This window comes from Drosophila miranda (genome assembly GCF_003369915.1).
Source record: "Drosophila miranda strain MSH22 chromosome Y unlocalized genomic scaffold, D.miranda_PacBio2.1 Contig_Y1_pilon, whole genome shotgun sequence".
Lineage (NCBI taxonomy): Eukaryota > Metazoa > Arthropoda > Insecta > Diptera > Drosophilidae > Drosophila > Drosophila miranda.
In genome coordinates, this window is record NW_022881603.1 from 46,722,429 (window position 1) to 46,736,264 (window position 13,836).

At 28.9% G+C, this 13,836-nt stretch overlaps 1 protein-coding gene and 3 pseudogenes across 1 annotated transcript; 1 reads left to right on the plus strand and 3 right to left on the minus strand.

Moving 5' to 3' along the window:
• Positions 1-758: 758 nt before the first annotated feature.
• LOC117191376 (60S ribosomal protein L38) lies at positions 759-1,152 on the minus strand. Its single transcript, XM_033396264.1, has one exon. It carries the CDS (start codon positions 1,073-1,075, stop codon positions 863-865), a length of 213 nt encoding a protein of 70 aa, XP_033252155.1. The 5' UTR covers positions 1,076-1,152; the 3' UTR covers positions 759-862.
• A 4,708-nt stretch (positions 1,153-5,860) lies between these two features.
• Positions 5,861-6,904, plus strand: LOC117191708 (annotated as a pseudogene).
• A 3,296-nt stretch (positions 6,905-10,200) lies between these two features.
• LOC117191709 lies at positions 10,201-11,316 on the minus strand (annotated as a pseudogene).
• LOC117191710 lies at positions 11,129-12,926 on the minus strand (annotated as a pseudogene).
• Between the last annotated feature and the right edge of the window lie 910 nt (positions 12,927-13,836).

Consider the following 13,836-nt stretch of genomic DNA (forward strand, 5'->3'; position numbering starts at 1 on the left):
CTGCAAGTCACTTATATCTACAACTCAGCATGGATTTATAAGGCGGCGATCAACCACCAAGAACTTGTTAGAGTTTACCTCTTTCATTATTAAAGGCTTTCAAGGTAACTTACAGACGGATGTTATTTACATCGACTTTAGTAAAGCATTCGACTCTGTAAACCATTCCCTTCTAGCGCATAAACTTGACCTTTTAGGGTTTCCGCCCAACCTCCTGAGATGGATTTCTATCTATCTTTGTTCTAGGTCTCAAAGAGTCCTCTTCAAAAACTCCCTCTCTTTAGCAGTAAAGGTTTCTTCGGGAGTACCACAGGGCAGCCATCTAGGCCCCTTACTCTTCACACTCTTTATTAATGACTTGCCTTCAGTATTAACATATTCTCGAGTACTTATGTATGCGGATGATTTTAAACTCTGTGGATATTTCATTTCATTACCGCTTGCAATCCGAACTCAATAAATTTGAGTCATGGTGTTGAGCTAACTTGTTACACCTTAATGCCTCGAAATGCAAAGTTATGACATTTCATCGTTCTAGCCCTTTGTTGGCTCCCTATACCCTATTTGGTGGTTCTCTTGAGAGAATTTTTTTTGATGTGCGAGCTTTGTATATTTAAAGCAAACCAGTTTCATGTTCTTAAAGATCGAAAACTAATGACACTGTTAGGAGCTTCATTAATAAAATTAGTTTTTAGCTTCTAGTGGGGGCTAGTGCCACCGTAGGAATATTTGCTGTTTTTTTTCAATCGTTGTACATGTTTTGTTTGCTATTTTTAAAAATCGATTTTATTTAAAGAAGTATTTGAATCCAGACAAATCGAATTTATGCACTGCTCGTGATGATTCGGATACGAACGAAGCACTACTTGACCTCCTTGACTTGCAATCCTGGGGGCAAAGATTGCTTAATTTTGTCCGCTTTTTCCTTATCCTGTACCACTAGCGTGTACAAAAAGCGCGAGCAGCGGATCTTGAATTTAGTATTCGTAGGATTCTTCTTGATTTTCACAGCACGCGCATCTGAACGACGTGCTTTATTAAGAAAATCTTTAACTTCTTTTATTTCTCGTGGCATGTTGCGTTATTTCTACAGTTTCAACTACAATCTCGAAAATTCCGTATTGTTCGGTCCAAAGCAGAAAAGGAAAGGGATTACCCTGGTGGATGATCTGGGTGTTATGTTAGACCCCAAGTAATTAAGGCCATGTGCGTGCTTGGGTTTATAAAGAGGTGGTCAAAGGAATTTGACGACCCCTATATAACAAAGACTCTCTATACCTCGCTTGATCTTAGAATACGGCTTCTGTGTATGGTGCCCTCAGTACAAAGTACACCAGGACCGTATAGAATCAGTACAGAAAAACTTTTTACTCTTTGCTCTGCGGGGCCTTAACTGGGATGCGGGTTTAAGACTCCCATCTTACTCTAGTAGACTACTATTAGTAAACCTCCCATCCTTAGTTAACCGTAGAAAAATGCTTGGTGTGATATTTATGCACAACTTGATCAGGGGTGACATAGACAGCCCTGATCTGTTGAGCCGCATAAACTTCACGATTCCTATTAGACTGACTAGAAATTTTATACCGTTGTTCCTTCCACTTTGTAGATCGAATTATTACTTGCATGAACCGTTTAGGGTCTTATGCTCGGATTATAATTCCCTCTACCATATTATATTCACCACTAGTTCTCTTCCTCTTATTAAATTACTAATCCTTACACACCGTTCTAGTAATTAGTAATTGTAGTGGTATTTGTATTTTGATTGCATGCTTAGTTTCTTAGTAAGTTTAGTGCTAATTTTCGTCGAATGTTAGTCTAATAGCTATCTTTCTAGCATGTTCGCGTTCGGCATGCGGCAGCGCCCCTCGGTAGGTTGGGCGGGAGGAGGGCTGCGTTTTGCCTGGGATCCGCGCGTAACAACCTTCTGATGGTTTCACACGGGCAACTTGACGGTGCAGTAACTGCATCGCCTCTTGAAAGATGCAGTCATTGCATGTCAACGTCCAACGTCTAATGGCGGTGAAGTAGAAGTTTGATCCTTCTCTATCTTCGCTAAGAGACATTTCTCATAACAAAACGCGTTTTAACCGCAGTATTGTGAACTATTCTTGTTGCTCCGAGCGATGTCATTTGGAAGCACGAATTGAATTTTCGAATGGACTTCAGGAAGAGGTTTTAATCTAGCCGTTCAATGGTTCCTGTGGGGTCTCAATTTTAGGTGACTTATGTTTGGTTTTGAGCGCCGGACAATAATATTCAATATTCTAGACGAATAAACGAAGCTCGGTGTACTTTTTGGGGTTGTCTTCTATATTCTCTTTAAGTGCCAATTAACGCGTCCGTCCCAATTGTCGTTGATATCGTTCATCTCGTGCCTTTCGTGATTGAGTTTCACGCAATTGCACTATGTCCCAACATGCTCACACTTCCATTTTCGTTATCCTCTTGTATTCATTCATCTGTTCTTTCTACTCTACTATGTCGCATGTTTCTTGCTTTAGCACACACAAAAATTTAACAAATTGATATTCTTACTGCTGAAAATCGGTATGCCAACCTCGTAACACATTTGTGTTAATGTGTGTGTAGGAGGTTCTGAAGACACGGCAACAGCCTCTGATGATTGCAATGGAAGATGAGTGACAGGCAGTTGTGGTACTGTTTCTGAAACTGACTGTATTGAAAAAATTGATTCTTATTTATAGGTAACCAAAGGTACAAAATGGGTGACTCTGTAAAAATATATTTTTATGTATTATGGATAAGTTTACGGTCTGGTGGGCAATTGGGTCATTTTGATGGTCAGCAATTGCACCGATGTCTTCGCTCTCTGCGGACAGAGTGCATTGTCAGCAGAACTCGCTGCAGTGGCTAGTGTTTTATCGTGAGATATTGTATTAAATGTTAAATTGGAACTTATTTCGGAACAACTGAACAATTTCGTATGGGATATTTGTATACCGTTCATGCAAATAGCGTAAGTGTAAATTCTTTATTCATCTTTCTATTACCTATCCTATTAACTCGTTCTTTTTACCTTTTTTTCCTCTGCCGTCGCTATGCCGTCAGCAGCTGCGCCTGGTCTAGTCAGTTACCACTTGAAATAGCTGGAGAACAGACATTTTTTGTCCCGAATCTATTACTTTGGCTCGAGATCAGCTCGCTTGCCTCATCTTTCATACTCTGGCTCTGGCATCTTCGGGCACCTTCAACACACAAATTACCAATTACCGACCTACAATGGTGGACGGCGGACCAGTCCCACGAGGGGGATGACAGAGTGGAGGGGCGTGTGGGGCCCTGAAGGGCGCCATAAATGGACTGGAGGGGATAACCAGGTAGCCCTTTTGTGGGTAGGGGGGCGGCCAACTCCGGGCCTGGGGGAACCTAACGGGGTGTACAGACGAATCTCGCCGAGAGCATTTAGGTAATGCGCCGGACCTCGTTTTCGGGGTCCTACCACGGCTTCGAACTACCACGGAGGCCTTTGCCAAGCGAGGATGCCAACAAGTATCGCCGAGAGTGCCTAGGCTAACGCCGGATGGCACTTACGGGACCCTTTCGGACTAAGAATTACTACGAAGGTCTTTACTATGTGGAGATACCGACAGATATCGCCGAGAGTACCTAGGCTATCGCCGGATAGTACTTACGGGACCCTGTCGGACTTAAAAATATAATTATTTTACAATAATAATAATAAAATTATTAACATTAATTAAATAATTTTTATAAATTAAAAAAAAATTAATTAATAATTAAATTATTGATATTAATTAAATATTTTTATAAATTAAAAGAAAATTCATTAATAATAAGATTTCTCCTATTTTTTTTTTTTTTTTTTTTTAAATTTACAATTTATATAATATTATTTTTTATATAAATTTACAATTTATAAAATATTATTTATTAAATAAATTTATATTTTATTAATATTTCATGAATTTTATTTTTATAATATTATTAAAAATTTTTTATATACTAGTTCTAGATTAATAGATAATATATATATATATAAATGTTTAATATATTATTATATAGTTAACAATTTAAATAAAAAATTTCGCAATCCAAAAATTACTACATAAAATGTAAATAAGATAATTGTTAATAATTTATCTAACATTTCTTTTATTTATATATATATATATATGTTTATTAAATTATTATATATTTATATATTTATATATAGTTGATGATTTATATAACATATATATATATACTAAAAAAAAATTATTTAATTATTTTTTTTTATTTAAAAATTTTTATACTAAAATGTATTATTAATTAAAAAACTAATTATTTTTTAATTTTGTAATTTACAAAAAAAAAATAATAGAATAAAAAAAAAAAAAAAATAGGAGAAATTTTATTATTAATGAATTGCCTGATGAAAAGGGTCACCTTGATAGGGTGGATTATGTAGTATACTGCATTCATTGACAGGTTTTATTGTTTTTTTTTATAAAGACTTTATATTTAATAGAATTAAACTATTTCTAAAAGTATCAAAAACTTTTGTGCATCATACACCAAAAAATATATATATATATATTTATATTAATTTTAAAAAGATAAGCTAATTAAGCTACTGGGTTCATACCCCATTTATAAAGGTTATAATCCTTTTTTTTAATTTTTAATAATTCTTCAAAAATTTTATTTTTAACAATTATAATTATCGGAACAATAATTACAGTTACATCTAATTCTTGGTTAGGAGCTTGAATAGGACTTGAAATTAATTTGTTATCTTTTATCCCCCTGCTAAGAGATAATAATAATTTAACTTCAACTGAAGCATCTTTAAAATATTTTTTAACCCAAGCATTAGCTTCAACTGTTTTATTATTTTCATCAATTATTTTAATATTAAAAAATAACATGAATATTGAAATTAATGAATCATTTACTTCAATAATTATTATATCTACTCTTCTATTAAAAATAGGAGCTGCTCCTTTTCATTTCTGATTTCCCAATATAATGGAAGGTTTAACTTGAATAAATGCATTAATATTAATAACTTGACAAAAAATTGCCCCACTAATATTAATTTCTTATTTAGATATTAAAAATGTATTGCTTATTAGAGTAATTTTGTCAGTAATTGTGGGAGCAATTGGTGGATTAAACCAAACATCTTTACGTAAATTAATAGCATTTTCTTCAATTAATCATTTAGGATGAATATTAATAAGTTTAATAATTAGAGAATCTATATGATTAATTTACTTCACATTTTATTCTTTTTTATCATTTATTTTAACTTTTATATTTAATATTTTTAAATTATTTCATTTAAATCAATTATTTTCTTGATTTATAAATAGAAAAGTTTTAAAATTTACTTTATTTATGAACTTTCTATCTTTAGGTGGATTACCTCCATTTTTAGGATTTTTACCTAAATGACTAGTAATTCAAGAATTAACATTTTGTAATCAATATTTTATATTAACAATTATAATAATATCAACATTAATTACACTATTTTTTTATTTACGAATTTGTTATTCAGCATTCATGCTAAATTATTATGAAAATAATTGAACAATTAATACTCAATTTAATAATATAAACACAAATTTATATTTAATTTTTACTTTTTTTTCAATTTTTGGATTATTTTTAATTTCTTTATTCTTTTTTATACTTTAAGGCTTTAAGTTAAATAAACTAATAGCCTTCAAAGCTATAAATAGGGGTAATCCTTTAAGCCTTAGTAAATTTTTACTCCTTCAAAATTGCAGTTTGATGTCATTATTGACTATAAGACTTTGATTAAGAAGAATAACTCTTATAAATAAATTTACAATCTATCGCCTAAATTTCAGCCACTTAATCGCGACAATGATTATTTTCTACAAATCATAAAGATATTGGAACATTATATTTTATTTTTGGAGCATGAGCCGGTATAGTAGGAACATCTTTAAGAATTTTAATTCGAGCTGAATTGGGACATCCAGGAGCTTTAATTGGAGATGATCAAATTTATAACGTAATAGTTACAGCTCATGCATTTATTATGATTTTTTTTATAGTAATACCTATTATAATTGGTGGATTTGGAAATTGACTAGTTCCTTTAATACTAGGAGCTCCTGATATAGCTTTTCCACGAATAAATAATATAAGATTCTGACTACTACCACCTGCCCTTTCTCTTTTATTAGTAAGAAGAATAGTTGAAAATGGAGCTGGTACTGGATGAACAGTTTACCCTCCCCTATCATCAGGAATTGCACATGGAGGTGCATCTGTTGATTTGGCAATTTTTGCTCTTCATTTAGCCGGGATTTCTTCTATTTTAGGAGCAGTAAATTTTATTACAACTGTAATTAATATACGATCTTCAGGAATTACTCTTGATCGTATACCATTATTTGTATGATCAGTTGTAATTACAGCTTTATTATTATTATTATCTTTACCAGTTTTAGCAGGAGCAATTACTATATTATTAACTGATCGAAACTTAAATACTTCTTTTTTTGACCCTGCTGGTGGTGGAGATCCAATTTTATACCAACACTTATTTTGATTTTTTGGTCACCCAGAAGTTTATATTTTAATTTTACCTGGATTCGGAATAATTTCTCATATTATTAGTCAAGAATCAGGTAAAAAGGAAACTTTTGGATCTTTAGGAATAATTTATGCTATATTAGCTATTGGATTATTAGGATTTATTGTATGAGCTCATCATATATTTACAGTAGGGATAGATGTTGATACACGAGCTTATTTTACATCTGCAACTATAATTATTGCTGTACCGACAGGAATTAAAATTTTTAGTTGATTAGCAACTCTTCATGGAGCTCAACTTTCTTATTCTCCAGCTATTTTATGAGCATTAGGATTTGTATTTTTATTTACAGTTTTTTGAATGATATCAAAATACTCCACCCGCTGAACATAGCTATTCTGAATTACCTCTTTTAACTAATTAATTTCTAATATGGCAGATTAGTGCAATGGATTTAAGCTCCATATATAAAGTATTTTACTTTTATTAGAAAATTAATGTCTACAATTAATTTTTTTTCACGACCACGCATTATTAATTTTAGTAATAATTACGGTATTAGTTGGATATTTAATATTTATATTATTTTTTAATAGCTATGTAAATCGATTTCTTTTACATGGACAATTAATTGAAATAATTTGAACAATTTTACCAGCAATTATTCTTTTATTTATTGCTATGCCTTCTCTTCGATTATTATATTTACTAGATGAAATTAATGAGCCTTCAATTACACTAAAAAGAATTGGACATCAATGATATTGAAGTTATGAATATTCAGATTTTAATAATGTAGAATTTGATTCTTATATAATTCCAACAAATGAATTATCAAATGATGGATTTCGACTACTAGATGTAGATAATCGAATTGTTTTACCTATAAATTCTCAAATTCGAATTTTAGTAACAGCCGCTGATGTTATTCATTCATGAACAGTTCCAGCTTTAGGAGTTAAGGTAGATGGAACACCTGGACGATTAAATCAAACTAATTTTTTTATTAACCGACCTGGTTTATTTTACGGACAATGTTCAGAAATTTGTGGAGCTAATCATAGTTTTATACCTATTGTAATTGAAAGTGTTCCAGTAAATTATTTTATTAAATGAATTTCTAATAGAGTAAATTCTTCATTAGATGACTGAAAGCAAGTACTGGTCTCTTAAACCATTTTATAGTAAATTAGCAATTACTTCTAATGATATTATTATTATTAATGAATTTTCTTTTAATTTATAAAAAATTAGTTAAATCATAACATTAGTATGTCAAAATAAAATTATTAAATTTTTAATATTTTTTGATTCCACAAATAGCACCAATTAGATGATTACTTTTATTTATTGTATTTTCTATTACATTTATTTTATTTTGTTCAATTAATTATTATTCATTTATACCTTCTTCACCTAAATCTAATGAATTAAAAAATATTAATTTAAATTCAATAAATTGAAAATGATAACAAATTTATTTTCTGTCTTCGACCCATCAGCAATTTTTGGATTATCATTAAATTGATTAAGAACATTTTTAGGACTTTTAATAATTCCCTCAATTTACTGATTAATACCATCTCGATTTAATATTTTTTGAAATTCAATTTTACAAACTTTACATAAAGAATTTAAAACATTATTAGGACCTTCAGGTCATAATGGTTCAACATTTATTTTTATTTCATTATTTTCTCTAATTTTATTTAATAATTTTATAGGTTTATTTCCATATATTTTTACAAGAACAAGTCACTTAACTTTAACACTTTCTTTAGCTTTACCTTTATGATTATGTTTTATACTTTACGGTTGAATTAATCATACACAACATATATTTGCCCATTTAGTACCTCAAGGAACACCAGCTATTTTAATACCATTTATAGTATGTATTGAAACTATCAGAAATGTAATTCGACCTGGAACTTTAGCTGTTCGATTAACAGCTAATATAATTGCAGGACACTTATTATTAACTTTATTAGGAAATACTGGTCCTTCTATGTCGTATTTTTTAGTAACATTTCTATTAATTGCTCAAATTGCTTTATTAGTTCTTGAATCAGCTGTTGCTATAATTCAATCTTATGTATTTGCTGTATTAAGTACTTTATACTCTAGAGAAGTAAATTAATTGATAATGTCTACACATTCAAATCACCCATTTCATTTAGTTGATTATAGCCCATGACCTTTAACAGGAGCAATTGGTGCTATAACTACTGTTTCAGGAATAGTAAAATGATTTCATCAATATGATATTTCTTTATTTTTTTTAGGAAATGTAATTACTATTTTAACCGTTTATCAATGATGACGAGATGTATCACGAGAAGGAACATATCAAGGATTACATACTTACGCCGTAACTATTGGATTACGATGAGGAATAATTTTATTTATTTTATCAGAAGATTTTTTTGAGCTTTTTTCCATAGAAGTCTATCTCCAGCTATTGAAATTGGAGCTTCATGACCTCCTATAGGAATTATTTCTTTTAATCCATTTCAAATTCCTTTATTAAATACAGCAATTTTATTAGCATCAGGAATTACAGTAACTTGAGCTCATCATAGTTTAATAGAAAGAAACCATTCACAAACAACTCAAGGATTATTTTTGACTGTATTATTAGGTATTTATTGAAGCCCCTTTCACAATTGCAGATTCAGTTTATGGATCTACATTTTATATAGCAACAGGATTCCATGGAGTTCACGTTTTAATTGGAACAACTTTTTTACTTGTATGTTTATTGCGTCATTTAAATAATCATTTTTCAAAAAATCACCATTTTGGATTTGAAGCAGCAGCTTGATATTGACATTTTGTTGATGTAGTTTGATTATTTTTATATATCACAATTTACTGATGAGGAGGTTAATTAAATATTAATATCTATATAATATAAAAGTATATTTGACTTCCAATCATAAAGTCTGTTAATAGCAGTGTAGATAATTTTTTCAATTATTTTAATTGCTTCATTAATTTTAACAATTGTTACTATTGTAATATTTTTAGCTTCAATTTTATCAAAAAAAGCTTTAATTGATCGAGAAAAAAGATCACCGTTTGAATGTGGATTTGACCCTAAATCATCTTCACGACTACCCTTTTCTCTTCGATTTTTTTTAATTACTATTATTTTTTTAATTTTTGATGTAGAAATTGCTTTAATTTTACCTATAATTATTATTTTAAAATTTTCAAATATTTTCATCTGAACTTTTACTTCAATTATTTTTATTTTAATTTTATTAATTGGACTTTATCATGAATGAAATCAAGGTATATTAAACTGATCAAATTAATTAGGGTTGTAGTTAATTATAACATTTGATTTGCATTCAAAAAGTATTGATATTCAATCTACCTTAGAATATGAAGCGATTTATTGCAATTAGTTTCGACCTAATCTTAGGTAATCTTACCCTTATTCTTTAATTGAAGCCAAAAAGAGGCTTATCACTGTTAATGATACAATTGAGAATTAACTCCAATTAAGGAAGTATGGTGATCAAGTAAAAGCCGCTAACTTTTTTCTTTTAATGGTTAAATTCCATTTATACTTCTGTTTATATAGTTTAATAAAAACATTACATTTTCATTGTAAAAATAAAATAATTTTTTTTTATAAATTACTAAAATTAATTCACTATATTCAAAGATAAATTTATCTCCATAACATCTTCAGTGTCATACTCTAAACATAAGCTATTTGAATAAATAAATAATAAAAAATTAAATAAAATTAAAATTCAAAATACAAATAATATTAAATAAATTTTTAAATTATTATTATGTATTAAAAATAAAATTTGAGAATAATTAACTAATTTTTGATACAAATGCTGACCACCAAAATACTCTGATCACCCTTGGTCAAAACTTTTTACAACAATTTGACCATAATTTAAATGATAAAAAATTATTCCATAAGTTCTAATATAAGGTATAAATCATATTGATCCTAAAAATGTTGAAAAGTTATAAAAAATAAAAGATTTATTTAAACTATATAACTTAGTTAAAGAAATTAAATAACCTAATAATCCCCCAAAAATACAAACAAATAATGTTAATAATTTTATTGATAAAGGTAAACAAATTATAAAAGGGCAAGGAAAAATTAATCAATTTAATATTCTACCCCCAATTATTCTTATAATTAATAACCCTATTATACCACGTAATAAAATTCATCTTTCATCATTTAATATATTTAAACTACCACAATTTAAATCACCAGTTATTGAATAATAAACTAACCGAAAAGAATAACTAACAGTTAACCCCGTAGAAAAAAAAAATAGGAAAAATGAAAATAAATTAATATTACTAATTATGACAATTTCTAAAATTATATCTTTTGAGTAAAACCCAGCTAAAAAGGGTATTCCACATAAAGCTAAATTAGAAACATTAAAACAAGCAGAAGTCAAAGGCATATGAATTCTTAAACCTCCTATTAAACGAATATCTTGAGAATTATTTATATTATGAATAATAGCACCTGCGCATATAAATAATAAAGCCTTAAATAATGCATGAGTTAATAAATGAAATATAGCTAATTTATAAAATCCTATAGAAAGAATTCTTATTATTAATCCTAATTGTCTAAGAGTTGATAAAGCAATAATTTTTTTCAAATAAAATTCAAAATTAGCTCCTTAACCAGCTATAAATATAGTTAAACCAGATAATAATAATAATAATTGACCTAATCAAGAAGTTCTTAATAAAATATTAAACCAAATTAAAATTATAGACTCTCTATACCTCGCTTGTTCGTCCGATCTTAGAATACGGCTCCTGTGTATGGTGCCCTCAGTACAAAGTACACCAGGACCGTATAGAATCAGTACAGAAAAACTTTTTACTCTTTGCTCTGCGGGGCCTTAACTGGGATGCGGGTGTAAGACTCCCATCTTACTCTAGTAGACTACTATTAGTAAACCTCCCTTCCTTAGTTAACCGTAGAAAAATGCTTGGTGTGATATTTATGCACAACTTGATCAGGGGTGACATAGACAGCCCTGATCTGTTGAGCCGCATAAACTTCACGATTCCTATTAGACTGACTAGAAATTTTATACCGTTGTTCCTTCCACTTTGTAGATCGAATTATTCCTTGCATGAACCGTTTAGGGTCTTATGCTCGGATTATAATTCCCTCTACCATATTATATCCACCACTAATTCTCTTCCTCTTATTAAATTATTAATCCTTACACACCTTTCTATTAATTAGTTACTGTAGTGGTATTTGAACTTTGATTGCATGCTTAGTTTCTTAGTAAGTTTAGTACTAATTTTCCTCGAACGTTAGTCTAATAGCTATCTTTCTTGCATGTTCGCGTTTGGTTCGGCTCCGCACCGCGCGTCATAACAGCCTTCTGCTGGTGTCACACGGGCCACTTGACGGTGCAGTAACTGCATCGCCTCTTGAAAGATGCAGTCATTGCATGTCAACGTCCACACATATACTCCAGCTGTAACCAAAGTAGAAGAATGAACCAACGCAGAAACAGGAGTAGGAGCAGCCATAGCAGCTGGCAATCAAGATGAAAAAGGAATCTGAGCTCTTTTAGTTATAGAAGCTAATATAACTAAAAACCCAATTATTAATATTTCATAATCATTTTTTATAACTTCTAAATAAAAAATATAATTTCAACTCCCATAATTTAATATTCAAGCAATAGCTAACAATAAAGCTACATCTCCCACGCGATTTGATAATGCTGTTAATATACCAGCATTATAAGATTTTACATTTTGAAAATAAATAACTAAACAATAAGAAACTAATCCTAAGCCATCTCAACCCAATAAAATTCTAATTAAATTAGGACTAATAATTAACATTATTATTGATAAAACAAATATCAAAACTAATATAATAAATCGATTAATATTTTCATCTCTACTTATATATTCTTTTCTATAAAAAATAACTAAAGAAGCAATTATTAAAACAAAAGATATAAATAATAAACTTATTCAATCAAATAATAAAGTTATTACAATTCTCAAAGAATTTAATGAAACCAATTCAAATTCAATAAAATAAACTATATTATTTAATAAAAATATAAACTTAATAAAAAACAACTTAATCTAATAGAAATTAAATTAACAAATCTAATTCTACAAATTGATAAATATTTCACGATCTAAAACGAATTATTTCATATCACTAACACCACAAATTAGTATTTTTATTAAACTATTTAAATTTATAATCATAATATACATGAATCTCTTCTTAAAATTAATAAATTTAGAGGTAATCAATGTAAAATTATTAATAAATATTCACGAATTTTCCCTCCTCTAAAAGAATACACACCAGAAAATAATTTTCCATGTTGACTAAAAGAATATAAATATAAAGTGTAAGCTGCTCTAAAATATGATAAAAATGATAATATAATTATTGTTAATCATGATCAAGAAACAATTCTATTTGATAAAGAAATTTCTCCTAATAAATTTAATGTAGGAGGAGCTGCTATATTAGCTGAGCTTAATAAAAATCATCATAATGTTATAGCAGGTATAAAATTTAATAATCCTTTATTAATTAATAAACTTCGTCTACCTAAACGTTCATAAGATACATTAGCTAAACAAAATAATCCAGAAGAACAAAGCCCATGAGCAGTTATTAATGTGTATGAACCACATAATCCTCAATAAGTTATTGTTAAAAGACCAGCTAATACAATTCCTATATGAGCAACTGAAGAATAAGCAATTAAAGCTTTTAAATCAGTTTGTCGTAAACAAATTAATCTTACTAAAACACCACCCACTAAACTAATTCTAATCCAGATAAATCTATATTTTAAATTTATTAATTGAAGAAACGAAATAACCCGTAACAAACCATAACCTCCTAATTTTAATATAATTCCAGCCAAAATTATAGAACCTGAAACAGGAGCTTCAACGTGGGCTTTTGGCAATCTTAAATGAACTAAAAACATAGGTATTTTTACTAAAAAAGCACACAATATACAAAAATATAATAAATCATAATTAAATATATAATTATTTATTAAATAAAAATTTATTGAATTTACTTCATTTATTACATAAAAAATACCAATTAATATAGGTAAAGAAACTAATAAAGTGTAAAATAATAAATAAACACCAGCCTGTAAACGTTCAGGTTGATAACCTCAACCTAAAATTAAAAATAAAGTAGGAATTAAACTTCTTTCAAAAAATAAATAAAATATAAATAAATGTATTCTTCTAAATGTTAAAAC

What these genes read in the sequence shown, in the direction of transcription:
- LOC117191376 (XM_033396264.1), bottom strand. Translation starts at nt 1,075, where the DNA reads ATGCCACGAGAAATAAAAGAAGTTAAAGATTTTCTTAATAAAGCACGT.